This window comes from Pan troglodytes, chromosome 20, assembly GCF_028858775.2.
Source record: "Pan troglodytes isolate AG18354 chromosome 20, NHGRI_mPanTro3-v2.0_pri, whole genome shotgun sequence".
In the NCBI taxonomy this organism is placed as follows: Eukaryota; Metazoa; Chordata; class Mammalia; order Primates; family Hominidae; genus Pan; species Pan troglodytes.
The window spans coordinates 41,426,888-41,454,785 of record NC_072418.2 but is presented as its reverse complement, the minus strand read 5'-3'; the positions used below and the strand labels follow the sequence as shown (position 1 = coordinate 41,454,785).

At 54.5% G+C, this 27,898-nt stretch overlaps 3 protein-coding genes across 19 annotated transcripts; 1 reads left to right on the top strand and 2 right to left on the bottom strand.

Annotated features, from left to right (window-relative positions):
- Nucleotides 1–231: 231 nt before the first annotated feature.
- On the bottom strand, nucleotides 232–12,298 carry KCNK6 (potassium two pore domain channel subfamily K member 6). The gene is made up of 3 exons (XM_524250.7): nucleotides 10,496–12,298; nucleotides 1,796–2,191; nucleotides 232–1,604 (listed from the first exon to the last, which is right to left on the bottom strand). Exons 1-3 carry the CDS (start codon nucleotides 10,815–10,817, stop codon nucleotides 1,381–1,383), a joined length of 942 nt encoding a protein of 313 aa, XP_524250.2. The 5' UTR covers nucleotides 10,818–12,298; the 3' UTR covers nucleotides 232–1,380.
- A 2,367-nt stretch (nucleotides 12,299–14,665) lies between these two features.
- YIF1B (Yip1 interacting factor homolog B, membrane trafficking protein) lies at nucleotides 14,666–25,750 on the top strand. Of its 16 annotated transcripts, none has more exons than XM_016935845.4 (9): nucleotides 14,765–14,897; nucleotides 21,230–21,468; nucleotides 21,545–21,649; nucleotides 21,815–21,893; nucleotides 22,023–22,080; nucleotides 23,120–23,275; nucleotides 23,351–23,444; nucleotides 23,882–23,958; nucleotides 25,354–25,750. In XM_016935845.4, exons 1-9 carry the CDS (start codon nucleotides 14,840–14,842, stop codon nucleotides 25,370–25,372), a joined length of 885 nt encoding a protein of 294 aa, XP_016791334.1. In that variant the 5' UTR covers nucleotides 14,765–14,839; the 3' UTR covers nucleotides 25,373–25,750. The 16 variants fall into 16 exon arrangements, with proteins under 16 accessions (XP_512634.1, XP_016791334.1, XP_054529382.1 ...); XM_054673407.2 differs by having other exon boundaries at nucleotides 23,882–23,990; XM_016935846.4 differs by having other exon boundaries at nucleotides 14,766–14,888.
- A 107-nt stretch (nucleotides 25,751–25,857) lies between these two features.
- C19H19orf33 (chromosome 19 C19orf33 homolog) lies at nucleotides 25,858–26,701 on the bottom strand. Of its 2 annotated transcripts, XM_009435512.5 has the most exons (4): nucleotides 26,578–26,701; nucleotides 26,371–26,486; nucleotides 26,176–26,238; nucleotides 25,858–26,019 (listed from the first exon to the last, which is right to left on the bottom strand). In XM_009435512.5, the coding sequence occupies exons 1-4, from the start codon at nucleotides 26,597–26,599 to the stop codon at nucleotides 25,900–25,902; spliced, it is 321 nt and encodes a 106-aa protein (XP_009433787.1). In that variant the 5' UTR covers nucleotides 26,600–26,701; the 3' UTR covers nucleotides 25,858–25,899. The 2 variants fall into 2 exon arrangements, with proteins under 2 accessions (XP_009433787.1, XP_016791336.1); XM_016935847.3 differs by lacking the exon at nucleotides 25,858–26,019 and having other exon boundaries at nucleotides 26,178–26,309.
- Nucleotides 26,702–27,898: the final 1,197 nt, after the last annotated feature.

Sequence of the window (27,898 nt, the reverse complement as noted above, 5' to 3'; positions counted from 1 at the left end):
CCTCAAACTCCTGGCCTCAAGTGATCCTTCCACCTCAGCCTCTGAAGTAGCCAGGATCACAGGCATGCACCACCACACCCAGCTTATTTTTAGATTTTGTGGTTGTTGTTGAGATAAGGCCTCACTGTGTTGCCTAGGCTAGTCTCAAACTCCTGGCCTCAAGCGATCCTCCTTCCTCAGCCTTCCAAAGTGCTGGGCGTATAGGCGTGAGCCACCACACTCAGCCTGAAATCCTTTTGAAGTTGTATTATGATGATCACCATTTTACAGATAAGGAAACAAAATCAGAGAGGTAGTGTGACTGCCCAAGGACACAGGCCAGACGCGGCTAAGTTGGGATTTGAGCTCAACCAGGCTGATTCCAGGGCACAACATACAAATGTGGACAGCTCTTACAATGGTGTCATGGTTAAGGGCAGCACCTCCCATGCCATTCAGATCTGGGCTGGGGTCCTATGTCTGTTTCCTGCCTGCCAGGCTGCTGAGGAAGAGTCTATCGCCCAGGCCTACACCAGGGGTCCCTCCATGGGTCCTGCTCCCTGGAGACACCTGAGAAAAATGAGTCAGGTACAACTTCTTCCTGCCTATTTCTCATAGTTCAGGTCTTAGTTCGATGTCCCTTCCTCCAGGAAGTCCTCCCTGACTTTCCAGGCTGGATTGGGCCTAGTCCCTGTGCTTCTCCGACTTCAGCCCTGACCAATCTGCCTGTGCTTTCAACACCTCACCTCCTCCATTAAAGTCCTGACCATTTTGGGCCATCACTGTCTGGGGACAGGTCTGTCCACCTCACTGGACTGCAAGCTCCATAAGGGCAGTTCTCCACCCCCAACTATGTCTCCAGCACTGTCTAGCACAGGGCCAGCACACAGGAGGGGTTTAGGGGCAAATTCTTCTATTCTTCCCATTTGGCAGCTGAGGAAATCAAGGCTCAGAGACGGGCAGTCACTTGTCCAGGGTGTAGCGACCAATCTGGTGCCTGAAATGAGGTCTGAGCCCACAGCCCAGTAGAATCAGCAGTTGACGAGTGGTTAATTGAGAGACACAGACGGAACATGAAAGAGAATGAGAAACAGAGACAGCAAGAGGGAAAGACAGAGGCAGCGAGAATGCCAGAGAGCCAGAGAGACACAGTGTAAAGAGGATGAGAGAAAGGACAGAGAACAAGGTTATGTTGGTGCCCAGTGGAGCCCGGGACATGGGGACAGGGAGTGCTGCCCTTCACATCCCAGCCAGATGCTGGGAAACAAAGGAGAGACGGTGGACGGCAAGGCCTCAAGATCACCTGCTGTGCTCGTGGACATTCCTGTACAGCCAGCTCTGGTCGCCTGGACCCCTCAGTCCCAGGCCAGGCACACCCAAGCCTGGCAGAGGCTGCCCCAGCTACCTGGGGATGGAAGCGTAGTCGGTGTGGGAGCTGGCAGAGAGTTGCTGGTGCGACTCCGGCTGGGGGCCCAGGATGTCCACCCGATCGTCCTCATCCTCATTGAAACTGGCAGGGCACGGAGGGGGCAGCAGGATGAGCTCCGTGAGGCCGTGGAGGTCGGACACGTGGCGGAAGGTCTGCAGCACCAGCACCATGGCCACCAGGCCCAGGAAGAGGTAGACTGTAAAGGCGGAGAAGGGGCGTTGGTCATCCTGGGGCTCAGATTTTCCAGGCGGGGCCGCAGTTCTACTGGACCCTGCAGGGTGGGGTTGGATCCCTTTTGGAAGTCCCAGAGTGGGACTGTGAGCCTTTAACTCCCCCAGGGACAGGGCTAGGTCCTCCTCAAAGCCCTGCCCTAGCCACCCAGCTCACCTGTGACCAGCACCTTGTAGAGAGCCCGGTAGGGCTGGCCAGGGGCCTCCCCGGGCACGTAGTCGCCCAGGCCGATGGTGGACAGAGAGATAAAGCAGAAGTAGAAGGCATCCAAGAAGCTCCAGGCCTCCTCGAGGTGGGCGAAGATCACAGCCGGCACCAGAAAGCAGATGGTCACTACGACCCCCAACAGGGCCACCAAGTGCCAGCAGGCCGCCCGCCGGGGGTCCCAGCCCCAACGCATGCTCAGCCAAGACAGGGGCACGTGAGTCAGCAGCAGTGACAGGCGCTGGGCTGAGGCAGTCAGCAGCAGCATGGTGGTCGGCACGCCCAGGAGCGCAAAGGCGATGGAGAAGGCCTTGCCCGCATCAGTCAGTGGCGTTGTGTACCCATAGCCTAGGGGAGTAAAGAGAGTAAAGGGTAAATCTTTTTCTTTTTAGAGATGGGGGTCACTCTGTCACCTGGGCTGGAGTGCAGTGGTGCCATCATAGCTTACTGCAGTCTTGAACTCCTGGACCCAAGTGATCCTACCACCTCAGCCTCCTAAGTAGCTGGGACTACAGGCATGTCCAGCACGCCCCGTTGATTTTAAATTTTTTTGTAGAGATGGGGTCCTACTATGTTGCCCAGGCTAGTCTCGAGCTCCTGGGCTCTAGCGATCCTCCCACCTTTGCCTTCCAAGGTGTTGGAGTTACAGATCTGATCCCCAGGACCCAGCCAGGGAAAACCCTCCTGCCCACTCAACACCTGCAGCGAGAGGTCTGCGGACACCCACACCTACACATGGCTTCATCCCAAACCTGCCTCTCCCCACATCCCCTCCTGTCCCAGGTGATGGCACCTCTGTCCTTCGACGCTCAGGCCAAGAGCCTTGCCTTCATCCCTGACGCCCTCGTCACTCATGCCGCACTCCATCTGTCAGTGAAGCCTATTATCTCAACTTTCAAATAGGCCCAAAACCCACTTACTTCTCCCCCACCCAGTCCCATGGCCCCCACCCTGGTCCTGTCCACCACAGCAGCCTCCTCCTGGGTCTCCCTTCCCCATCCCCAGCCCCTACAATCTGTTCAGCCAGCAGAGCCTGCCAACACCTGAGTTCAGTCATGCCCCTCCCCTGCACAGAGCCCCTCTGTGGCCCCACCTCACTCAGGTAAAAGGAAAGAGTCCTCATCATGACCCATGAAGCCCCACAGGGTCCACCAGGGCAGCACGCTCCCACCCCAGGGCCATTGCACTGGTTGTTCCTTCCCCAAAGAATGCTCCCCTCTCTCCTCTCCAGGTCTTCTTCATCCAAATGTCACCTTCTCAGTGAGGCCTTCCCTTGAGCACCCTAAATGGTAACATCCTCTTACCCAACACTTTTTTTTCCCATAGCACTTAACACCTTCTAGCATGCTCTATGGTTTACCGTCTTCTCATAGGCTGCCAGTTCAGCAAAGCAGGAGTTTCTGCGTGTTTCATCACTGCTGTGGGCGCTCGATCAGTACTTCTCAAAACAAAGAATGAAGGGTGCAGGCTCTTGCCTGGCTCTGAGCCTCAGCTTGCCCTATTCTAAAATGAGCGAGACAATGGGCCAGGCGTGGTGGCTCACGTCTGTAATCCCAGCACTTTGGGAAGCCAAGAGAGCAGGTCACCTGAGGTCAGGAGTTCGAGACCAGCCTGGCCAACATGGTGAAACTCTGTCTCTACCAAAAAGTACAAAAATTAGCCGGGCATGGTGGCGTATGCCTGTAATCCCAGCTACTTGGGGGCTGAGGTGGGAGAATCGCTTGAAGCCAGGAGGCAGAGGTGGCAGTGAGCCGAGATTGCACCATTGTGCCCCAGCCTGGGTGACAGAGTGAGATCCTGTCTCAAAAAAATAAAAAGAAAAATAAAAAAGTAAAATGGGTGTGACAAGCCCCCGTGGGCTCCCAAAGGACCGTGGGAACACAATAAGCTCGGTGTGGGTATGAATTCTGTAAACAGAAATATGATCAAGGGGAATTCAGGTGTTGGTGGGACTGACTCACTTTGGCAAAGTGTAATTTATTAATTTTTTCTTTTTGAGACAGAGTTTCTCTCTTGTTGCTCAGGCTGGAGTGCAATGGTGCGATCTCTGCTCAACACAACCTCCGTCTCCCAGGTTCAAGTGATTCTCCTGCCTCAGCCTCCCGAGTAGCTGGGATTACAGGCATGCGCCACCACACCCGGCTAATTTTTGTATTTTTAGTAGAGACAGGGTTTCTCCATGTTGGTCAGGCTGGTCTTGAACTCCTGACCTCAGGTGATCTGCCCGCCTCGGCCTCCCAAAGTGGTGGGATTACAGGCATGAGCCACCTCTCCCAGCCAGCAAAGCGTAATTTAAAATCTTTTTATTTTCCAATTAAATCAAACCAAAGTTCAGAGATCTGACTAGGGTGGTGAGGGGCCTGGTTTATCTTGTCCAAAGATGACAGATGCGGCCCTCGATCACCATGAAGCATGGATACGTGGCGCACTTGAGGAGGTGTCACCTGTGCCTCTTTTCCACGTGAAAGGATCCTGGGTTTTTTTTGTTTTTGTTTTCATTTTTTGAGATGGAGTCTCACTCTGTCACCCAGGCTGGAGTGCAGTGGTGCAATCTGAGCTCACTGCAGCCTTCACCTTCCAGGTTCTGGCAATTCTCCTGCCTCAGCCTCCCAAGTAGCTGGGACTACAGGCAGGCGCCACCACGCCCGGCTAATTTTGTATTTTTAGTATTTTACTGTTGGCTAGGCTGGTCTCAAACTCCTGACCTCAGGTGATCCGCCTGCCTCGGCCTCCCAAAATACTAGGATTACAGGTGTGAGCCACCACATCCGGCCCCGTTTTTTTATATACTCAAAAGAACCTAAAGCAGGGTGTTGAAGGGATATCTGTATCTGTATACCCATGTTCATAACAGCATTATTCACAATAACTAAACCTCCGAAGCAACACATTTCCATCTATAGATTAATGAATAAGTAAAATGTGGTTTATACATACATTGGGATGTTATATAGCCTTAAAAAGGAAGGAAATGCTGACACATGGTACAACATGGATGAACCTTAACGACATTATGCTCAGTGAAACAAGCCAGTCATGAAAGGACAGACACTGCATTATTCTGTACAAAGCAGTTAGTCAACTTCAGAGACAGAAAGTAGAATGGTGGTTGCCAGGGGCTAGGGGAAGGGGCGAATGGGGAGTTACGGTTAAATGGGTACAGAATTTCAGTTCTGCAAGATGAGAAGAGTTCCAGAGGCTGGGTGCCAGGGCTCACGCCTGTAATCCCAACACTTCAGGAGGCTGAGGTGGGGGGATTGCTTGAACCTAGGAATTCAAGACCAGCCGGGGCAGCATGGTGAAACCCTGTCTCTATGAAAAATAAAAAAATTAGCTGGGCATGGTGGTGTGCACCTGTATTCTCACCTACTCGGAAGGCTGAGGTAGAGAATCACCTGAGCCTGGGAAGGCTGAGGCTACAGTGAGCCGTGATGGCACCACTACACTCCAGCCTGGGCGACAGAGTGAGACCCTGTCTCAGGAGAAAAAAAGAAAAAAAGTTTTAGAGGCTGGGTGAAGTGGCTCACGCCTGTAATCCCAGCACTTTGGGAGGCCTAGGCGGGCAGATTATGAGGTCAGGAGTTCAAGACTAGCCTGACCAATATGGTGAAACCCCGTCTCTACTAAAAATGCAAAAATTAGCCGGGCATGGTGGCTCATGCCTGTAGTCCCAGCTACTCAGCAGGCTGAGGCAGAAGAATCACTTGAACCTGGGAGGTGGAGGTTGCAGTGAGCCAAGATTGTGCTACTGCATTCCAGCCTGGGTGACAGAGCAAGACTCCGTCTCAAAAAAAAAAAAAGTTTTAGAGATGGATGGTGGAGAGTGATTTGAGTTGAGCAATAACTCCATCTCCCACATGGCATGGCCAGCCTCGTATCTATTAAAAAAAAAAAGATGAAGGTGATGATGGTAACAATATGAATGTACTTAATGTCACAGAACTGTACCCTTAAAAATGACTAAGATGGTACATTTTATGTTATGTGTATTTTACGATAATAAAAAACTTGGGAAAAGAAATGATCCCAGCCAGGCATGGTGGTTCACACCTGTAACCCCAGCCCTCTAGGAGGCTGAGGTGGGAGGATCACTTGAGCCCAGGAATTTGAGACCAGCCTGGGTAACATAGGAAGACCCTATCTCTACTTTTAAAAATAATAACAATAATAATAACTTTAAAAGGCTCCCCCTGGGTTTTAGCTGGATACATGGCCTTTTGGAATCAGGACGTTCCCTCCTCCCTTGCAGAGCCAGGTGTGGTTCTGTGACTAATCTCTGGCCAATGAGGTATTCATGAAAGAGTCAGGCAACTTCCAGGAAGGGTCCTTAAGGAGCGAGGGATGCCAGTCTCCCTTCTTTCCTCCCTCCTCTTGCTGGCTGGAGCACAGACATGGAGGCTGGAGCTACACAGCCATCTTGGACCATTAGGCGACCTTGGGAATGGAAGTTGCGCAGAGGAGTTAGGCAGGAACACCAGGGTTTTGCTGAGAAGGAGCCTAGGTCTCTGACCATGCAGTACGACTTGGACTGACTACCTGGAATGTGAACAAGAAATACACTTCTTATTTAAGCAACTGTAATTTGAGGTGTATCACTTATGACCCCAACCCTCATTAATACAAGGGTTTTTGATGGGGAAACTCCAGCAGCCTGGCAGGTTTGCAAATGACATGAAATCCTTATAAACAGGCCGGGTGAGGTGGCTCATTCCTATAATCCCAGCACTTTGGGAGGCCAAAGTGGGAGGATTACTTGAGCCCAGGAGTTCGACACCAGCCTGGGTAACATAGCAAGACCCTATCTCTGTAAAAAAAAATAATAATAATAAAAGAAATCTTTATAAATAGACAAATCATAGAGTTTGAAAAGCATGGGGCCTGTGAGCCTCAAGTTACTATTTCAAAGAGAAGAGTCCAAAACAGTGTTTTGCCATTTACTCCCTGCATGACTTTGGCCAGATGACTTCTCCCCTCTGAGGCTCAGTTCCCTCTCTGCAAAAATGGGCTTGTAAGCAATCCCTTCCTGGCCAGGCAAGGTGGCTCACACCTGTAATTCCAGCACTTTGGGAGGCCAAGGCAGGAGAACCGCTTGAGCCTAGGAGTAGTTTGAGACCAGCCTGAGCAACATAGGGAGACCACCTTCTACAAAAAATAAAAAATAAAAAAATTAGCTGGGTGCAGTGGCGTGCACGTGTGGTTCCAACTACTCAGGAGGCTGAGGTGGGAGGATCACTTAAGCCCAGGAGGTCAAGGCTGCACCACTGCACTCTAGCCTGGGTGACAGAGCAAGACCCTGTCTGAAAAACAAAAAACAATCCCTTCCTCAAATGTGGTAGTAATCCTACTAGGCTGGGATAGGGCATAGTGCCTAGCAAGAGCGTGGAAAGAGTTACAAGGATTGTAATGCTCACTTCCTCTCTCCGATTCCCAGTTCCGGGTAGGACTACCCGCTTCCTCCTGCCTCAAGTGCAGCAAGGCTGCCCAGATCAATTCCAGGGCCAAGATTTGGGCCTATGACCAAACGAGGGGCATTGTGGGAAGAGGTCTCTCTGAATCACGTTTAATTGGTTTTCCATTTCTCCAGATGCATTCAAGGCTTCACCCACTATGAAAACAGTCAACATTAACTCAATAAACATCAGTTATTACCAGCGCTTGGCACGGACAAAGACTCCCTCCTTGACCGCACTTCAGTCTGACTCCTGAGTCCTTAAGTAGGCCCAGTTTTAGCAAGAATCCTACAAGCCACCCGCCCCGATATCTGATCAAATTCCTCATCCACCACTCTTTTTTGTTTGTTTGTTTTGAGACAGAGTCTTGCTCTAACGCCCAGGCTGGAGTGCAGGGGCGAGATCTCCGCTCACTGCAACCTCCGCCTCCCAGGTTCAAGTGATCCTCCTGCCTCAGCCTCCCAAGTAGCTGGGATTACAGCCACGCACTATCATGCCTGGCTAATTTTTGTATTTTTAGTAGAGATGGGGTTTCGCCATGTTGGCCAGGCTGGTCTCGAACTCCTAACCTCAGGTGATCCGCCCGCCTCAGCCTCCCAAAGTGCTGGGATTACAGGCGTGAGCCAACTTGCCGGGCCTGTTTTTTGTTTTTTTGAGATGGAGTCTCACTCTGTTGCCCTGGCTGGAGTGCAGTGGCACAATCTCAGCTTATTGCAACCTCTGCCTCCCAGGTTCAAGTGATTCTCCTGCCTCAGCCTCCCGAGTAGCTGGAATTACAGGCGCCTGCCACAATGCTCGGTTGATTTTTGTATTTTTAGTAGACGGGGTTTCACCATGTTGGTCAGGCTGGTCTCGAACTCCTAACCTCAGGTGATCTGCCCACCTCGGCCCTCCAAAGTGCTGGGATTACAGGCGTAAGCCACTGCGCCTGGCCCTCATCCACCCTCTCTCAATATCTAAGTCCTTGGCCTGTCTTTAGCAAGAATCTTGTTAAGCTGAGTTTAGCAAGAATCCCCCTACCCGAATGTCTCTCCTCTTAGTATTCTTCCATCCACTGACTCCCTTATTCTACTTGTTAGCCATAAAACTCTGCTGTGTTTCCTATATTCACAGTTGAGTTCAGTCTCTCTGGCCTTTGCAATGGTCTCTCCTCTACCACAATAACTTTCCATTTTTAACAAGTGTTAGCATATATTTTTCTTTTACAACACACACAGCACCCTTCTTCTAAGTAGTGTGGTGTGTTGGCTAGCAGCATGGGACTCTAGAGCCTGATGGCCTTGACTAAATCTCCACTCTATGCCGTCTTTGCTGTGTGACCTTAGGAAAGTTACCCAACTTCTCTAGGCTTCGGTTTCCATGGCTAAAAATATACAGCCTATAAAGGCGCCTGCCTCACAAGGCTGTTGTGATGATTAAGTGAGTTAAAGCATGCATTGGTAAGTCCTCTGTCAGGCTACTGCTATTACAGGGAAATGGGGAGTGTTATTATCTCCATTTTAGCAATGGGGGAGGACACTGAGGACTGGCAATGAGCCGCGGCTGAGCAGGGATGTAGCCAGGCTGTGCCTGACGTGTGTCTGGCTTCCCTCATCTGCCCTGCCAGGGATGACTTCTTAGAAGCCAGGATCTGGGAAGAGGTAGGAGGTGTGCACATGACCCAGGGAAGCTCAGAAGCAGGTCAGGCCGCCCTGGCAGCATGGGCAGACCCAGGGGAGGTCAGCTAACGAGAAGTCACCCAGCTCTGCTGCCAGGGGACCAAAAGCAAAAGCTGCCCCCTATTGTTGGCCGGGAGGGCGAGTTAGGAGTCTGGGCTAACCCTGCACCAGCCTCCTCTCCTCAACAAATCCCCAACAAAGAAACAAAGAGGAAGTCTGGGAGCTGAGAAGGGGCTGGGGGAGCAGCAGAGCCTGGCAACAAAGAGATTTCCCAAGTCTGGTTTCTCAGGGTTTCCCAAAACTCGGGATCCCTCCACGGTGGGTCCTTTTGACACATCCCTAGCTGGGGCTGCTGAATTGGGAGTCCCAGGTCCAGAGGGAACAGGTGGTGTCCCTATTGGGAGGAAAATCCTGCATTGAGAGTGACCCCATATAGGGGAGATGTCAAGATGGGATGGGGTACCTAGGGAAGGGTTTTGTGTCTGGGGTCAGAGTTGCCAGCTGGGGAGTATGGGACCAGGAGACAGACAACAGTCTGGAGCAGAGGCCTAGGTCCACAGGGCCAGGAGTCCCAGATGGGGGTGCCAGGTCCTTGCTGAGGAATCTCTGTTGGGAGGGAGGTCTTTAGTGAGGACACCCTGAGAGGTCTGGAGATTTAGGGTCCTCGCTAAGGCGCCAGGGTCAGGAGGAGGTTGAGATGGGGTTTTTCCAGGGGGGTTTCCCAGAAGGACATATCTGGAGGGTCAGGAGACATGGCAAGGGTGGCAGGCCCAGACTAGAGATAAAGTCAGCGGTCCTGGCATGGTTGAGTTCTGGGTCCAGAGGGGGCAAGGATCTCCCTTGGAGGGTGGCGTGTCCTGGGTCCTTGCTGGAGGTCTCTGAGGACAGTCCTAGGCTTAGAGGGGGCTGGATAGACCCGGGTCACCAAGAGGATTAAGACCGGGGAATGCAGTCCCAGTGCAGTGGCTCAAGCCTGTAATGCCAGCACTTTGGGAGGGCGAGGCGGGCTGATCACCTGAAGTCAGGAGTTTGGGACCAGCCTGGCCAACATGGTGAAACTCCGTCTCCACTGAAAATACAAAAATTAGCCAGGCATGGTGGTATGTGCCTGTAATCCCAGCTACTCGGCAGGCTGAAGCAGGAGAATAGCTTGAAACCGGGAGGCGGAGGCTGCAGTGATCCGAGATCGTGCCACTGCACTCCAGCCTGGGCGACAGAGTGAGCCCTGTCTCAAAAAAAGAAAAAGAAAAAAAAAGAAAAAAAAAAAAAAGACCGAGGAACGGGGTCCCAGCTGGTCTCTGCAAAGGTACTCTGAGGGGAGCTGGGTGTTTCCTACTTAGGAGGAAGGGCTCGGACTTGGGCTCCCCGAGCAGAGCAGATATCATGAGCCTGGGTCCCGGGTCCTCACGGGGGTCTTTTCGGGGGATCCGAAGCCCAGAGGGGATTGGGATAAGGGTATTCGTGAGGGCCCCGGGGTCCCCAGGGGTTAAGGATGAAGTGGGGATCCCGGGTCCTCGCCGCCTTGCGGTGCGGCGCTTACGTACCCACGGTGGTGATCAGCGTGCTGGCGAAGAAGAGAGCAGAGGCGAAGTCCCAGGCGGGGTCCGAGGCGTTGGCGGACCCCGAAGCGTTAGCAAGCACGACCCGCCCCAGCCGTCCGGCCGCCAGCACTCGCTCCACGAAGGCGTCCAGGGCGGGGGCAGCCACACACGGGCTGCGCTGAAGCAGCTGCGCCCGCAGCGTCTCCAGCTCGGCTCGGAGCCTGGCTTCGTGCGGCCCCTCCAGCCGCGCCACCAACAGCGCGCCCAGCACCAGGTACGCGGCGTACGCGGCCAAGGCGCCCGCCAGAAGCGCGCCCCTCCGCATGGCACCCACCGGGACCCCGCGAGCCCTGGGTGGCCCCGCTGACGTGGCCCCCGCCTCCGGACCGTCTGGCACCTAGTTCCAGTTCCGGGAGTGCTACAGGCGCGGCAGCAGATGCCCCAAGAGGAAGAGGAAAAAGGGGGGGTGGGGGGCGGCGACGGAGGAATGCCCCGCCTCCGGGAAACTGAGGCACGCCCAACCGCCAGGTGTTCGTTCGGAGAGGGTGGAGCTCAGTGCTCCCAGACCCAGGAGACCAACGGAATGGAAAGGGTGGAGGTAGTCCTCTCTTCCTCTCATTCCTTCCTTCTCGTCCTCCTGGAAGGCTGGTTCCCTATGTTAGAAGAATGTGAACTTTCCTCTCTGCTCGCAGGCCGAGGAGTCGCCCCCCATCGCGCACAGCAGCTAAGGTTGTGCACTGCATCAGGGCGCGCGGCTGACGGAGCAAGGGGCAAACTGAAATCCAATTCTCGCTCCATTCGCCAAGTTGTGAGCCTCGGAGTGGGAACAGCGGACACCACAGGGTCAGGTGTCCCCTGTGCCCGTGTGGACAGAGTGGGGATCCTTAGCTACTCACCAAAGCTTTGTTCAATGCCCACTTTCTGCTGACCCCTCGCTGGATGATCCTGGAGACTCAGTAATGATGAGACCATCCTGCGCCATGCATTCATGGGGCTCCCAGTCTAACTGGGAGACTGACACAAGAGTGACCCACGCCTGTTGTCCCAGCTACTCGGGAGGCTGAGGTCGGAGGATTGCTTGAGCCCAGGAGTTCGAGGCTGCAGTGAGCTATGCCTGGGAGAGAGTGAGACCCTATCTCTAAAAAAAAGAAAAAAGACAGCCCAGAGTGGTCAGGGCTGTGATGAGGGAAGCAAGGGTACAATGATCAAGCCTGGAATCAGGGAGCCCTAGAGGGCCCTGGGAGTCCAGAGGAAGCAACCACCCCTGCCTAGGGAGGTCAAGAGAGCTTCCTGAGGAAGGGGCTAGCTGAGCTGAAGCATGAAGGATGAATGGAAACAAGCCAGGCAGAATCACAAATACACGCCTCTATTTAAGAGGAAATTTTTCTTTCTGCGCCCCCCCTGTAAGTCTCTCCACTTCTGCCTCCAGCCAGAACTCAGCGCCTTCCTGACAGCCTTTTGGAGGGCAGCCCAGAGTCCTAACCCCATCCGACTGGCAGAGGAGCGGGGCTTGGGGCTCAGCTCAGACATGTCCCAGCTGGTTCTATTAAAGAGCTGGCAGATCACGGGGCAGAGCCCAACTTGGGGTTGACAATCCAGAAGCAGAGGCACCTGATAATAGAATCAGTAACACAATAGGTGCCAGTGATCGAAGGCTTACATTCTGCCAGGCCCTGTGGACACCTGAACTTGCACTGAATTCTCAACCCCGTCCCAGTATAATTCCCACTAAACAGATGAGAAAATTTAGGCTTAAAAATGAAGTAGTCATTTGAGACCAGCTCAGGCAACATGGCAAAACCCCATCTCGACAAAAAATACAAAAATTAGCCAAGTGTGGTGGCATGCGTCTGTAGTCCCAGCTACTCGGGAGGCTGAGGCAGGAGGATCGTTTGAGCTCAGGAATTAGAGACTGCAATGAGTTATGATCGCACCACTGCACTCCAGTATGGGTGATAGAGTAGACCCTGCCTCAAAAAAATAAAAAGTAGTAGTCACACAACTGGTAAGGGGTGAACATGAGGCCAGCAGGAAGCCAATGAACTAATGAACTTGCTTTTTTTTTTTTTTTTTTTGAGACAAGAGTCTCGCTCTGTCTCCCAGGCTGGAGTGCAATGGCACAATCTCGGCTCGCTGCAACCTCTGCCTCCTGGGTTCAAGCAATTCTCCTGCCTCAGCCTCCCAAGTAGCTGGAATTATAGATGCCCGCCACAACACCCAGCTAATTTTTGTATTTTAAGTAGAGACAGGGTTTCGCCATGTTGGCAAGGATGGTCTCAAACTGACCTCAGGTGATCTGCCTGCCTTGGCCTCCCAAAGTGCTGGGATTACAGGCGTGATCCGCCGCACCTGGCAGTACTTGCTTTATTAATTAAATATATATACATAAGGCTGGGCGCGGTGGCTCATGCCTGTAATCTCAGTGCTTTGGGAGGCCAAGGCAGGTGGGTCACCTGAGGTCAGGAGTTCGAGACCAGCCTGGCCAACATGGCGAAACCCTGTCTCTACTAAAAATACAAAAAATTAGCCAGGTGCGATGGCATGCGCCTGTAATCTCAGCTATCGGGAGGCTGAAGCAGGAGAATCACTTGAACCCAGGAGGCAAAGGTTGCAGTGAGCCGAGATCGCATCACTGCACTCCAGCCTGGGCGACAGAGCAAGACTCCATCTCAAAAAACAAACAAAAAAGCAATAAGAAAAAAAAAAAAACATTTGTGGAAGAGATGTATCTGGAGCAACCAGAGCAAGAGAGGGCTGAGGATGAGGAGAAAATGGTGTTGGAGCCCAGGGGACAGAGGCTAAATCAGAGGTGAAGAAGAATGCGGGCATTTCGCTCACAAAAAGGAACCACAGTGGAGCCAGGACTCATCACTGAGAAACCAGGAGCAGCCCTTAAGGTCTCCAAAAAGACAACGTCTCAGAGGAGGAAGGGGAAGCCACAGCGATAGGGTCACTTGCTGACATCCTTCCGGATGCGCTATCGCTGCGCAGAAGTAACTTCCACCACTATGTTTTCCTGAGATAAGTCAGGGAGTCTGAGAGGGAGAGAAGGGGGGAGACTGAGAGTCAGAGAGAGGAGAGACTAAGGACGCTAGGTGGGCAGGGCTCTTCACTTGCAGGTGCGCCTGTGTGCTGTGAGTTGCTGGGCGTTGTAGAATGCTTTTGGTGGACAGAGGGAACCAGGTTGCAATGTGAGAACATTTTTATGAATTTCTGGGAAACTGCCTTAAGATCTATTCCAAGAGAGACACCTGGTTCTTCTCACCTAACTTGTTGGGTTTCCTTTTCTCACTCTAACTATTCACTTTAAGGCCGGGCACTGTGGCTCATGTCTGTAATCCTAATGCTTTAGGAGGCTGAAGCAGGAGGATGGCTTGAGCCCAGGAATTCGAGACCAGCCTGGGCAACATAGCAAGATCCTGTTTTGACAAAAAAATTAAAAATTAGCTGGGCATGGTGGCGCATGCCTGTGGTCCCAGTTACTGGGGAGGCTGAGGCAGGAGGATCACTTGAGCTCAGGGGGTCCGAGGCAGCCTGGAAAACAGAGGAAGACCCTGTCTCAAAATAAATAAATATTTACTTTAATACCTAAGGGATGTCAAAAATTGTATAAGCCCCTACAACTCCAATTAGCCCCTCAGGAACACAAATGTTTCTCTTTTCCTTGCTCCACAGCCTTTTCTGGCTCTCCAGTGCTCTCAATGACCCAAACTGAACGGCTGTCTGTAGAGACCTGCATTTCCCATCGACCTTTTCGCTCGATATTTACATTTTAAAAAATGTTTTGTAGCGATGGAGATCTCGCTGTTGCCCAGGCTGGTCTCGAACTCCTGGGCTCAAGCGATCCTCAGCCTTCCAAAGTGCTGAGATTACAGGCGTTAAGCCACTGAGCCTGGCTAAATTAAAAAAAAAAAAAAATTGTAGAGATGGGGCGGGGCGAGGGTCACTATGTTGCTCAGGCTAGTCTCGAACCCCTGGGCTGAAGCAATCCTCCCGCCTCGGCCTCCCAAAGTGCTGGAGTTAGGGGCGTGAGCCCCGGCAAGGGGCAGACACTCATTTTCTGTCGTGGCAGACACCGCCTCCTCCTGGGATTGGTCCCGGCCTCGCCCTCCTGCCACTCAGGCCTTGACTCGCTTTACAGCATGAGCCCAGTAGCCCAGTCTCCGCCTCTTACGTAAGGCACCGCCCAGTCGTCCAGGCCTCCGTGGAGTGGGGGGGGCTGGGAGGGTGGGGGCGAGGCCTTCCCTCAATCCTGACGTCCATTGGCTGTCTCTTCGCCGGCGGGGCGTGGGTACGGGAGCCGGGCGGGCACGCTCCGAACCGCGGCTTAGGTGGCGGCGGCGAAGGATGCACCCGGCAGGCTTGGCGGCGGCGGCTGCGGGGACGCCCCGGCTGCGTAAGTGGCGTACGTGGCCGGCGGAGGAGATCGGGCGGGCGGGGGCGTGGCGGGGCGGCCGCGTCGGTTGGCGAGGTCACTGCAGGTCAGAGGTCACGAGATCAAGGATCTGGAACCCCGAGGTGTGCACAGCGCTGGGATGCCAGGTTCGGGTAGGAGGCCCCTTGGGGGGCGATTCTTTAGGAAATTCCTTTAGAAGAAAACAACTTGGGACTGGATAGCGTGCGATATGCAGAGAAATGCAACTTTCATTCATTTGCAGTTAGCGATCCGCCCTTCCCTGCTCCCCACCCTTCCGTGGCTCCCCAGTACCCGCCTGCTGTCGCCCACACCCTTAGGACAGCTTCGTGGCCCCCCGTGAGCGCAGAGGGCCATGCCTACCGCTCATTTAAGAAGCGAACCTGTATTGTGCTGTTGGCCCCCTTTTCCTGTCTCTTCATCTCCGTGAGTGTGCTGTGTGTTTCATTTATTCATTCAACCTAACTTGTCTCAACTCCCATGTGTCAGGCCCTATGCTGGGATGGAGATGTTGTGGGAGCCCTGAGGAGGCACATGACCCAGCCTAGGGGTGTCAGTGAAGCTTCCTGGAAGAGGATACTTCTTTTTCTTTTCTTTTTTTTTTTTTGAGACCTAGTTTTGTTCTTGTTGCCAAGGCTGGAGTGCAATGGCGCGATCTCAGGTCACCGCAACCTCCGCCTCCCGGGTTCAAGCGATTCTCCTGCCTCAGCCTCCCAAGTAGCTGGGATTACAGGCGCAGGCCACCACACCCGGGGTGGTATAGACGGGGTTTCTCCATGTTGGTCAAGCTGGTCTCGAACTCCCGACCTCAGGTGATCCGCCCGCCTAGGCCTCCCAAAGTGCTGGGATTACAGGCGTGAGCCACCGCACCCGGCATGGAAGAGGATAATTCTGATCATGAAAAGTTACCCAGGAGAAGGAGATTTGTAGTGAGAGGGCAGGCTGGGCGTGCTGGCCTACACCTATAATCTCAGCACTTTGGGAGGTCGAGGTGGGCGAATCACTTGGGGCCAGGAGTTGGAGACCAGCTTGGGTAACAGCAAAATCCTATCTCTAATAAAAGTACACAAAATTAGCCGGGCGTGGTGGCGAGCACCTGTAATCCCGGCTACTTGGGAGTCTGAGGCTTGAGAATCACTTGAACCCAGGAGGCAGAGGTTGCACTGAGGCGAGATTGCACCAGCCTGGGCGACAGAGCAAGACTTCGCCTCAAAAAAAAAAAAAAAAAAAAGAGAGGGTGATCCACCTGCCTATAATCCCAGGATTTTGGGAGGCCGAAGTGGGAGGATCATGAGGTCAGGAGTTCGAGACCAGCCTGGCCAATATGGTGAGACCCCATCTCTACTAAAAATAGAAAATTTAGCTGGGCGTGGTGGTGTGCGCCTGTAGTCCCAGCTACTCAGGAGGCTGAAGCAGAAGAATTGCTTGAACCTGGGAGGTGGAGGGTGCAGTGGGCCGAGATTTCACCACTGCACTCCAGCCTGGGCGACAGAGTGAGACTCCATCTCAAAAAAAAAAAAAAAAAAAATTAGCCGGGTGTGGTGGCGCACACCTGTAATTCCAGCTACTCGGGCGGCTGAGGCAGGAGAATCGCTTGAACCCAGGATGCGGAGGTTGCAGTGAGCCAAGATTGCGCCATTGCACTCCAGCCTAGGCAACGAGCGAAACAACGCCTCAAGAAAAGAAAAAAAAAGAGAGAGAAGGAAAGGCATTGGAGGCCTGTACCAAGTAAACAAGTAGACATATGAATACATATTCAGAAATTATTGTGAGTGCTCAGAAGAGAAAAAGAAAGCACCACATGTTATGAGAAGGAACCAGATGAGGTTAGTGCGTTACAGTGAGGAGTGAGGAAGGTCTCTGCAAAGGCAGGGGCCTCTGTGCGATATTGGGAGGTGCTGATGGAGGGAGGTTGTTCCAGGATGAAAGCTCTGCATATTCAAAAGCCAGTGGGGGCAAGGAGCTTGGCAGAGTCGGGGCCTGAAAGGCCATGTGGCTGGCTGGTGCATGGGATCCCCAGGAGAGGTTGCAAACCATGGTGGTTGGCAGGAGTGGGTCATGCAGGGCCTAGCAGGCCTTTGGATTTTTTTCAGAGCACAGTGAATAGTGATCTTAGGCAGAGGATGACGTGGTCTTATTTGCATTTAAAAAGATCACTCTGGGCCGGGTTAGGTGGCTCACGCCTGTAATCCCAGCACTTTGGGAGGCCGAGGCGGGCGGATCATGAGGTCAGTAGATCAAGACCATCCTGGCTAACACGGTGAAACCCCGTCTCTACTAAAAATACAAAAAAATTAGCCGGGCGTGGTGGCGGGTGTCTGTAGTCCCAGCTACTTGGGAGGCTGAGGCAGGAGAATGGCGTGAACCCGGGAGGCGGGGCTTGCAGTGAGCTGAGATCACGCCACTGCACTCCAGCCTGGGTGACAGTGAGACTCCGTCTCAAAAAAAAAAAAAAAAAGATCACTCTGGGTCAGGCACTGGTGGCTCACGCCTGTAATCCCAGCACTTTGGGAGGCCGAGGCAGGCAGATCACTTGAGCTCAGGAGTTCGAGACCAGCCTGCCCAAAATGGTGAAACCCCATCTCTACTAAAAATACAAAAATTACCTGGGCTTGGTGGCGTGCGCCTATAATCCCAGCTACACAGGAGGCTGAGGCAGGAGAATTGCTTGAACCTGGGAGGTGGAGGTTGCGGTGAGCCGAGATCGCACCATTGCACTCCAGCCTGGGCGACAAGAGCAAGAATCTGTCTAAAAAAAAAGAAGAAGTAGGGGAAAGAAAAGGGAAGTGGGGCTTGCAGAGAGGCTGGGGCCAGTGCTGCTTGCCTTGGAATTGAGGAGACCTGGGTCCGTCTTCAGGCTTCGAATAATTGAGAGGAAGAGTTCGAGGCTAGTAGCTGATCAGGAGTGACATAGATGGACTGCTTTCTGTGGGGCCAAGGAGTTATGAGTGTCACAACAGCTTTGCAAGGTGGGACAGTTAACTCCGTTGTGTAGACGAGAACATCCAGGTGCAGAGAAAGTCATGACGTGGATAATTCGATTCCTCTCCCCATTCCCACTGTCATCTGATCACTCATTCCCTGTGCCTGCAATAGTGGCTGGCACATAGTGGGATCTCAGCAGATATTTGCAGGGTAGCATTGGTTATTGATTAGGAACAGAGGCCCTGGAGGCAGAGTGCTGGGTTCAAATCCCGCCCTCCCCATTTTCTCCATCTCAGTACAGAGCACTCCCATTTGCCCCATTACTCAAACCAGGATCTATAGAGACCGTATTGGCTCTTCCCACTTCTTTTTTTTTTTAAGAGGGCCTTGCTGTGTCGCCCAGGCTGGAGTGCAGTGGCACGATCTTGGCACTGCAGCCTTGACATCCCAGGTTCAAGCAGTCCTCTCACCTCAGCGTCTTGAATAGCTGGGACTACAGGTGCACGCCACCATGCCCTGCTATTTTATATTTTGTAGAGATGGGGTTTCACTATGTTGGCCAGGCTGGTCTCGAACTGAGTTCAGGTGATCTGCCTGTCTCAGCCTCGCAAAGTGCTGGGATTATAGACGTGAGCCACCATGCCCAGCCTCTTACCACGTTTTTTGTTTTGTTTTGTTTTGTTTTGTTTTGTTGAGACGGAGTCTCGCCCTGTAGCCCAGGCTGGAGTGCAGTGGCGCGATCTTGGCTCACTGCAACCTCCACCTCCCCAGTCCCGGTTCAAGCAATTCTCCTGCCTCAGCCTCCGGAGTAGCTGGGATTACAGGCACGCACCACCATGCCCAGCTCATTTTTGTATTTTTAGTAGAGACGGGGTTTCACCATGTTGGCCAGGCTGGTCTTGAATTTCTGACCTGGTGATCCACCTGCCTTGGCCTCCCAAAGTGCTGGGATTACAGGCGTGAGCCACTGCGCCCGGCCTCTTCCCACTTCTTAACACACCTCCTCTGAGCACCCCTCAGCAAGTCCTGTCCCTCCTAGCTCTGAAACTGATCCAGAAATAACCCATTCGTCTTTTACACCCCCAGTCCTGTCTGCCATGGTCTCCTACCTGGATCACCCCAGCAGCCTCCTCTCTCCCTTCCCTGCCCACCCCTCATCTGTTCCCCACATGAGGCCACAGGGACCTTTTAAAAACTTTTGAAACCTGGCTCTCATACTATGACTTTGGGCAAGGGCCTGAGCCTCTTTAGGGCTTGCTTTTCTCATATGTAAAATGGGGATGATGATAGCATTGGCAGCTGGCAGAAACAGGGTGGTTGTGAAGATGAAATGAGTTCATCCACAGGATTACTGTAATATTTATCAGGCACAGCAGGGCTGGACTCCTGCTCTGCCACTCACTCAGTTTGGCCCTTTGCACAAGTCATTTTAGCTGTCTGGGCCTTGGTTTCCACACCTGTAAATTGGGAGTGGTCATTTATTCTGGTTTTTTTTTTCTTTTTTTTTTTTTTGAGACAGGGTCTCACTGTGTTGCCCAGGCTGGAGTGCAGTGGTACAGTCTCGGCTCACTGCAACCTTTGTCTCCCAGGCTGAAGCAATCCTCCCACCTTGGCCTCCCGAGTAGCTGGGACCATAGGCGTGAACCACCACACCTAGCTAATCTTTCTATATTTTGTAGAGATGGGGTTTCGCCATGTTGCCCAGGCTGCCTTTATTCATTGATCAGGTTTTTATCAAGCGCCTACTCTAACCCTGTGCAAGGGGCTGGGGACTCAGCTGTGAACGAGATCAAGATCCCCACCTTGGGGGACTCACAGTCGAGTGGGGGAGACAGTGAACAAAATAAGACAGCCAGCATGTCAGCTGGTGCCAAGTTCTATGGATATCAGTGAAGCAGGGCAGGGGGTGGGGAGTGCCACCAAGGGAGGTACAGTTGTAGACAGGATGGCTGGGGAAGGCCTCACTGAACAAAGCCCTTGAGGAGGAGAGGAGGGAGCTCTGAGGATGTTGGGGGAAGAGCGTTCCAAGCAGAGGCACAGCTGGTGCAGCGGCCTTGAGGCAGGCACCTTCCTGGTGCATTCAGTGAGCATTGGGAGGCGCAGGTGGCTGGAGCCAAGTCATTGAGGGGGAGCATAGGAGATATGGACAGCGGCCTTGTGTAAAAGGCTTGGTACAGGATTTTGTGCCCAATAGCCCCCCCTCCCTCTCGCACATAGTAGCTTTTGAGATAATCATCATCATTGATATCTGGATGGATGGATGATAAGTGGATGGGTGGGTGGGTGAATGGATGGTTAGATGGATGGATGATGATGGATGGATGGATGGATGGATGGGTGGATGGATGGATGGATGATAGATGGGTGGATAGATGAATGAGTTGGTGGATGGATAGATAGCTTGGTGAGTGGATGGATGGATGGATAGATGGAAAGATAAATGCATCAGTGGATGGATAGTTGGCTAGATAGGTGAGTGGATGGGTGGATGGATGGGTGGGTGATAGATGGGTGGATAGATGAATGAGTTGGTGGATGGATAGATAGCTTGGTGAGTGGATGGATGGATGGATAGATGGAAAGATAAATGCATCAGTGGATGGATAGTTGGCTAGATAGGTGAGTGGATGGGTGGATGGATGGGTGGATGGATGGGTGGGTGGGTGGATGGATGAATGGATAGGTGGATGGATGGATGGGTGGGTGGGTGGGTGGATGCATCATTAGATGGATAGTTGGCTAGATGGGTGGTGGATGGATGGATGGTTGGATAGGTGGATGGATAGATGGATGGATGGGTGGATGGATGAATGGATGGATGGATGGGTGGGTGGGTAGATGGATAGATGGATGGATGGGTGGATGGATGAATGGATGGATTGATGGGTGGGTGGGTAGATGGATAGATGGGTGGGTGGATGGATGAATGGATGGATTGATGGGTGGGAGGGTGGATGGGTGGATGGATGAATGGATGGACAGATGAATGCATCAGTGGATGGATAGTTGGCTAGATGGGTGGGTGGATGGATGGATGGATGGATGGATGGATGGGTGGGTGGATGAATGGATGGATGGATGGATGGTTAGATGGATAGATGGATGGATGGGTGGGTGAGTGGGAGGGTGGGTAGATGGATGGGTGGATGGATGGGTGGGTAGATGAATGGATGCACAGATGAATGTATCAGTGGATGGATAGTTGGCTAGATGGGTGGGTTGGTGGATGAATGGCAGAGCCTGCACCTGCCAGTCCATCTGACATCAAAGCCAGTGTCTCTAATGGTGACACCACCCTCCTCTGCAGCAGGAGGCAGAGCTGTGGGATGAATGAGGCTCGCCAGGTCTCCCTTACCTATCCTGGGTCCCCAGCTCCTTCTCACTCTCTTCCCTTGCAGCCTCGAAGCGGAGGATCCCTGTGTCCCAGCCGGGCATGGCCGACCCCCACCAGCTTTTTGATGACACAAGTTCAGCCCAGAGCCGGGGCTATGGGGCCCAGCGGGCACCTGGTGGCCTAGGCTATCCTGCAGCCTCTCCCACGCCCCAAGCAGCCTTCCTGGCTGACCCGGTGTCCAACATGGCCATGGCCTATGGGAGCAGCCTGGCCGCGCAGGGCAAGGAGCTGGTGGATAAGAACGTGAGTGGGCGGGGCTGGTGGGAGTGGGGGGATGCACGGGGCCACAGGGCTTCAGACTTGAGCTCTGCCTCCCCAGATCGACCGCTTCATCCCCATCACCAAGCTCAAGTATTACTTTGCTGTGGACACCATGTATGTGGGCAGAAAGCTGGGCCTGCTGTTCTTCCCCTACCTACACCAGGTCAGCACCCCCAGGGGAATGTGGGTCTGCAGTGGGCCTGTGGGGGCTCAGGGGTGGGGGCAGGTGCATGGTGGAGCCGGGAGATTCGCCTCGAGGGAGGAGGGCCTGTAGCAGGGTGGGAGGGGCCTGGCTCTGAGGGTCCTGCCCGTCTCCCCATCCCCGCAGGACTGGGAGGTGCAGTACCAACAGGACACCCCGGTGGCCCCCCGCTTTGACGTCAATGCCCCGGACCTCTACATTCCAGGTTTCACCCTCCCCCTACCCTGCACCCTCCTCTCTCTTCCGGGCCTATGTGGAGCGGGTGTGTGGGTGCCTGGAGGCCCAGGGCAGTTCTTCCTCTGGTGACCAGTGTATGTGTGTCTGTCTCCCACAGCAATGGCTTTCATCACCTACGTTTTGGTGGCTGGTCTTGCGCTGGGGACCCAGGATAGGTAAGGGAGGCCTGGGGCAGGCTGAATAAGGTGGGGTTTGGGAGGCCCATGGTTGGTCAGGAAGGTCTCAGTTCCAAGGTCTCAGTTCCCCTTTCAGGACAGCCCCACTTTGCTCCCAGTTGGCCCAAGATACAGCCCTCAGGGTCACTGTCAGCATCACCCTCGCCTCTTCCCTGTCCTTCCTACCCACATGCATTGCGTCACCACCCCCTGTGCTGGGTGACCCTTCTCCATCCACCCTTCCTCTTGGCCTCTACTACCAGACCCATCCTCATCCTCCCTCTGTCATCACCAGCTCCCCACTGCACCCCTACTCCAGCAGCAGCCAGGATGGTCCTGTCTGAGGTGCGGGCCTGGCCCACCCTGCCCCGCCCTGCTATCCATGTCTCCCAATCAAGCCCCAGCTCCTCAGCCTGGCACTGCCCCTCCCGCTGCACGCTCCGGTCTATTCCTTTCCTTGGGAGGGCTGGCACTGTCTCCTGGGGCCTTGTCACATCAACTCCCCTCTGCCTAGGAGCGTGTTCCCCTCCACTACTGCCGAGTACCTGCACATCCCCGCTGGCTCCATTCCAGTATCACCTCCTCCGGGACGCCTTCCTGCCCCCCAGGCTAGGTCAGGCCCCTCCTCTTGCTCACATCGCCCTGTTCTTTTCCTTTATGGCACTGAACACATCTGTCATTAACTAACTGGTGAGGCCCTGGGGATGTGGCAGAGGCCAAGGGCTTTGTCCCTGACCAGCTCCTTCCTGCAGGCTTCAGCTCGGTGTCCCCTCTCCTGGGAAGCCCTCTCTGACACCTGTCTCCTGACTGTCAGCACAGCCCCCTGTGACTCCAGCCCTGCCTGCTCTGGATGTCACTGTCTAGGGATGGGTCTGCCATCCTCTCTGGATTGGATTTCCGTGGGAATAGGATAGCGTGCACATCCATCTTGGTCACTGCCAGGTGTCCAGCCCTACCCAACACAGAGCTGTCCCCAGATGGGTGCTGGGGGTGGGGGGTCTGAACCAGCCAACCAAGTGGCGGGGCTTTGTGCCTGCAGGTTCTCCCCAGACCTCCTGGGGCTGCAAGCGAGCTCAGCCCTGGCCTGGCTGACCCTGGAGGTGCTGGCCATCCTGCTCAGCCTCTATCTGGTCACTGTCAACACCGACCTCACCACCATCGACCTGGTGGCCTTCTTGGGCTACAAATATGTCGGGTGAGTACCCCCGCCCTTCACGCCAGCCCCAGCCCTTGGGCCTTGCCCTCACACAGCCTCCTCTCCCTCCCCCAGGATGATTGGCGGGGTCCTCATGGGCCTGCTCTTCGGGAAGATTGGCTACTACCTGGTGCTGGGCTGGTGCTGCGTGGCCATCTTTGTGTTCATGGTGAGCTGGGCTCGGGGCTGGTGAGGCTGAGGCACAGGTGCCCCGGAGGCATCCAGGCATCCAAGCAGAGGATGTCAGGTGTGGGGTTCAGACCAGAGACACATTGCTGAACTGAGGAGCCCTGGAGTGGCTGCCCGGCCTGGGGGGTCAGGAGGGCTTCCTGGAAGAGGGGGTATCCTGAGCCCTGGAAGAGGAGACGCCAGCCAGGCTGCTAGAGGCTGGGGATCCCCAGCACACAGGCTCCAGGCTGGGCTCTCACTCTCATTCCACTCTCCTTACATGGGGGCCTTCCTGCCAGAATTTCCCTGGAAGGAGATTCTCTAGAGCCCTTCCCGCTGGAGTCAGGGGTGCTGGTGAAGAGCACTGGGGTCTGCAGGCTGGGTGGACCCCAAGCTTAGTTGGATCCTGGGCAAATCACTTCCTTTCTTTAAATTCAGTGTCCCCTTTTGCCGGGCGCGGTGGCTCATGCTTGTAATCCCAGCACTTTGGGAGGCCGAGGCGGTCGGATCACGAGGTCAGGCGATCGAGACAATCCTGGCTAACACGGTGAAACCCCATCTCTACTAAAAATACAAAAAATTAGCTGGGTGTGGTGGTGTGTGCCTGTAGTCCCAGCTACTCAGGAGGCTGAGGCAGGAGAATCGCTTGAACCCAGGGGGTGGAGGTTGCAGTGAGCCGAGATCGCACACCTGCGCTCCAGCGTGGGTGACAGAGCGAGACTCCGTCTCAAAAAAAAAAAAAAATAAAAAATAAACTCAGTTTCCCCTTTTGTAAAATAGGATGATGATACTTGCACCTCAAGGTGCTGGGAGGATTCACTGTGAGCATGTGAGAAGCAGAGGGCAGACTGTGGTGGCTGGTGGGCCAGGGCAGAGCCTCGGATAAACTTTGACTTAAGTCTCATCATTTAAAAGTTTAGGCCAAGCACGTGACTCACATCTGTGATCCCAGCACTTTGGCAGGCTGAGGCAGGAGGATCACTGGAGGCTAGGAGCTTGATACCAGCCTGGACAACATAGCAAGACCCCATCTCTAAAAAAATATAAAAATTAGCCAGGCATAGCAGTGTGCACCTGTAGTCCCAGCTACTCAGGAGGCTGAGGTGGGAGGATCACTTGAGTCTGGGGGGTTGAGGCTGCAGTGAGCTGAGATCACGCCACTGCAGTCAAGCCTGGCGGACAGGGTGAGACCCTGACTTTTTTTTTTTTTTTTGTGAGACAGAGTCTCGCTCTGTCAGGAGGCTGGAGTGCAGTGGCGGGATCTTGGCTCACTGCAACCTCCGCCTCTTGGGTTCAGGAGCAAGTCTCCTGCCTCAGCCTCCCGAGTAGCGGGCATTAGAGGCACTCACCACCACGCCCAGCTAATTTTTGTATTTTTAGTAGAGACGGGGTTTCATCGTGTTGGCCAGGATGGTCTCAATCTCCTGACCTCGTGATCCGCCCGCCTTGGCCTCCCAAAGTGCTGGGATTACAGGCGTGAGCCAACGCACCAGGCCAGAGACCCTGTCCTTTAATAAAAATAAAGATAGCATTTCTGGTGTGTCTTCAGAAATTGCCATGTGGCCAGCATAAGGGTGGGCAGCAGCCTGGGCCCCGTCTCCCACCCCCTCAGGCCGGGTGTCCACCGGGAAGTCCCCCTTCACCTGCTCCCAGACCTTGCCTGGCATTTGAGTGTGGAACCTTCTCATATTTTGCCCACAGGGCCCGGGGAGAAGCAAATCCTCACCATGTTAGGAGGTTTGGGGAAACTGAGGCCCCGGGAGCAGAAACCTGAGGCTGCAGAGGGCCAGGGACTTGTCCCCAGCTGCCTGGGGCTTCTAGGCAGAAGCTGGAAGTATGTCCGGGCTCTCACTCTGGCCCAGAGGGCTCAAGGGTAAATCCCTTGGTTCCTCTCTCCCTTTCCCACCCAGATCCGGACCCTGCGGCTGAAGATCTTGGCAGACGCAGCAGCTGAGGGGGTACCGGTGCGTGGGGCCCGGAACCAGCTGCGCATGTACCTGACCATGGCGGTGGCGGCGGCGCAGCCTATGCTCATGTACTGGCTCACCTTCCACCTGGTGCGGTGAGCGCGCCCGCTGAAGCTCCCGCTGCTGCTGCTGCTGCTGCTGGGGGCCACTGTGGCCGCCGGACTCATCTCCTGCCTGCAGGCCCCAGGGTCCACCCTGTCTGGCCACAGGCACCGCCTCCATCCCATGTCCCGCCCAGCCCCGCCCCCAACCCAAGGTGCTGAGAGATCTCCAGCTGCACAGGCCACCGCCCCAGGGCGTGGCCGCTGTTACAGAAACAATAAACCCTGATGGGCATGGCGTGGACAGCCTCTCCTTGGCCTCGCGCACGAATGGGCGGGCCCAGCGCTGGGCAGGGGGCAGGGAGCTGGAGACGGGCCAGAGTAGGCACCACGCTGACCAGTCGCAGAAGGCAGAGAGGAAGGTTTAATGAGCCCTGTCCAGGGCCCTTCAGTGGGGAGCCTCCTTCTTCTTGCCCTTCTCCTTCTTGCCCTTCTCCTTCTTCTTCACTTTGGGCTTCTTGGCCTTGCCCGGGATGCTCTCGTGCTGCTTGGAGCCAGCAGCGTGGGACTGTGGGGCCGAGGGCAGGGATGAGAGAGAAGAGATGGTTCCGGGCTGGAAGCGAGACGGGGACCACTCCCCGCACCCTCCCCGCCAGCCCCAGCGCGGGGACGCCTCTCTGGGGTGCAGGGCACGTGCTTGGGGACGCTGGCGAGAGCCCCTTACCTTCACATCCGTGTCCGAATCGCTGGAGCTGCTGCTGGAGTCGGAAGAGCTCTGGTGTCCTTGCTGGATGGAGGTGCGGCAGTGAGGCGGCGCCCCTTACCCAGCCCCCGAAGTTGGAGGCCCAAGGCAGGACCCTGGGGTCAGGGGCAACCCCAGCCTTCCCGCCCCTCCGCAGCCGGTGATGAGGCGACTTACCTTTGGACCCGGACCTGCCCCTGCCTCCGACCGGCCCTGAACTTTGTGGGGACTGAGCTTGGGATCTCCCCTATGGCCCGCCCCCACACCGGGCTTCTGGGAGGTGGGCTCCAGGGCTGTGGAGAGAAGTTGGGTGGTTGGTGCAGGCAGCTTCTGGGCTTGAGTCCGGCCCCGTGCACCTCCAGTCCACACTCCCCAGGAGCTCACCTGCTCCCAGGTCGAACTCCATGGCGGTGAGAGAAGTTGTGTCCTAAGGCCAAGGGCGCCTGGGCCCTGCAGAGGAGCGGAGCAGGGGGAGGAGCGCTGAGACCTGCCCGTTGGAGGAATGCTGAGACGCCCCACCCAACCTCTGTCCTGGTCCTCAGCCCTGACTCATTGCCCGGCACCACCCAGGATTTCCTCTGTGAGAAGTGGGGGAGATGGACAGGTGACTGCCTCCGCCAGCCTTGGTGCCTCAGGGGAGGCCGACTGAGGGGGGCTCTGTGGATGGCATTCGGGGAGCTACAGGTTTCCCCCAAAAGCTCAGATGCTCGTTCTTGAAGAGGGAGGTGCTGCCCCTGCCTTCCTGCGTACCGCGACAATACAGCTTCCTCCGCGGCGCTTTAACACGCAGGGCGCTGCTGCCAGGGGCGTCCCGTGTTCTAACTCGCTCCCACAGCCCCTCCAGCTTGGTGAGCAGCGTCTGAGGGGTGAGGGGCATAGACTTGGAGCCAGCCTGCTGCACTAGATGCCAGCTGTGTCACTTAGCAGCAAGGTGACCTCAGCAAAGTTGTTTTACCTCTGTGCCTCAGTTTCCTCATCTGTAAATAACAGCTACCCATGGGATTGATGTGAGAGTCAGAGGAGTTAATTTCCTAGAATGGTGTCTGGCATGAAGTACTGATAATGTGTTGGTTTTTTAAAAAATAAAAGGTAGGTGTTTTAGGCCAGTCATGGTGGCTCACGCCTGTAATCCCAGCTGCTCCGGAGCCTGAGGCACGAGAATCACTTGAACCTGGGAGGCAGAGGTTTCAGTGAGCCAAGATCACACCACTGCACTCCAGCCTGGGCGACACAGTGAGACTCCGTCTCAACAAAGAAAAAAATATATAGATATAAAAGATAAGTGTCAGGCCGGGCATGGTGGCTCACGCCCAGCACTTTGGGAGGCCGAGGCAGGTGGATCACCTGAGGTCAGGAGTTGGAGACCAGCCTGGCCAACATGGTGAAACCCTGTCTCTACTAAAAATACAAAATTTAGCCAGGCATGGTGGCAGGTGCCTGCAATCCCAGCTACTTGGGAGGCTGAGCCAGGATAATCACTTGAACCCGGGAGGCAGAGGTTGCAGTGAGCCGAGATTGTGCCATTGCACTCCAGCCTGGGTGATGGAGCGAGGCTCCATCTCAAAAAAAAAAAAAAAAAGATAAGTGTCTTAATCAGTGTGGGCTGCTGTAACAAATATAGAGAGGGTGGCTTCAACAGGAAACACAGTTCTCAAGGTCCTGGAGGCTGGAAGTCTGAGATAGGGGTGTTGGTAGATCCAGTGTC

What these genes read in the sequence shown, in the direction of transcription:
- KCNK6 (XM_524250.7), bottom strand. Translation starts at nt 10,817, where the DNA reads ATGCGGAGGGGCGCGCTTCTGGCGGGCGCCTTGGCCGCGTACGCCGCG. An exon ending in CACGCTGATCACCACCGTGG is followed by an intron (nt 2,192 to 10,495) that starts GTACGTAAGCGC and finishes TTACTCCCCTAG; the next exon opens with GCTATGGGTACACAACGCCA. An exon ending in CTACAAGGTGCTGGTCACAG is followed by an intron (nt 1,605 to 1,795) that starts GTGAGCTGGGTG and finishes CCGCCTTTACAG; the next exon opens with TCTACCTCTTCCTGGGCCTG.
- YIF1B (XM_009435513.5), top strand. Translation starts at nt 14,840, where the DNA reads ATGCACCCGGCAGGCTTGGCGGCGGCGGCTGCGGGGACGCCCCGGCTG. An exon ending in TCTTCCCCTACCTACACCAG is followed by an intron (nt 21,650 to 21,814) that starts GTCAGCACCCCC and finishes CCATCCCCGCAG; the next exon opens with GACTGGGAGGTGCAGTACCA. An exon ending in GCGCTGGGGACCCAGGATAG is followed by an intron (nt 22,081 to 23,119) that starts GTAAGGGAGGCC and finishes TTGTGCCTGCAG; the next exon opens with GTTCTCCCCAGACCTCCTGG.
- C19H19orf33 (XM_009435512.5), bottom strand. Translation starts at nt 26,599, where the DNA reads ATGGAGTTCGACCTGGGAGCAG. An exon ending in GGAGTTCGACCTGGGAGCAG is followed by an intron (nt 26,487 to 26,577) that starts GTGAGCTCCTGG and finishes TTCTCTCCACAG; the next exon opens with CCCTGGAGCCCACCTCCCAG. An exon ending in GGGCAGGTCCGGGTCCAAAG is followed by an intron (nt 26,239 to 26,370) that starts GTAAGTCGCCTC and finishes ACCTCCATCCAG; the next exon opens with CAAGGACACCAGAGCTCTTC.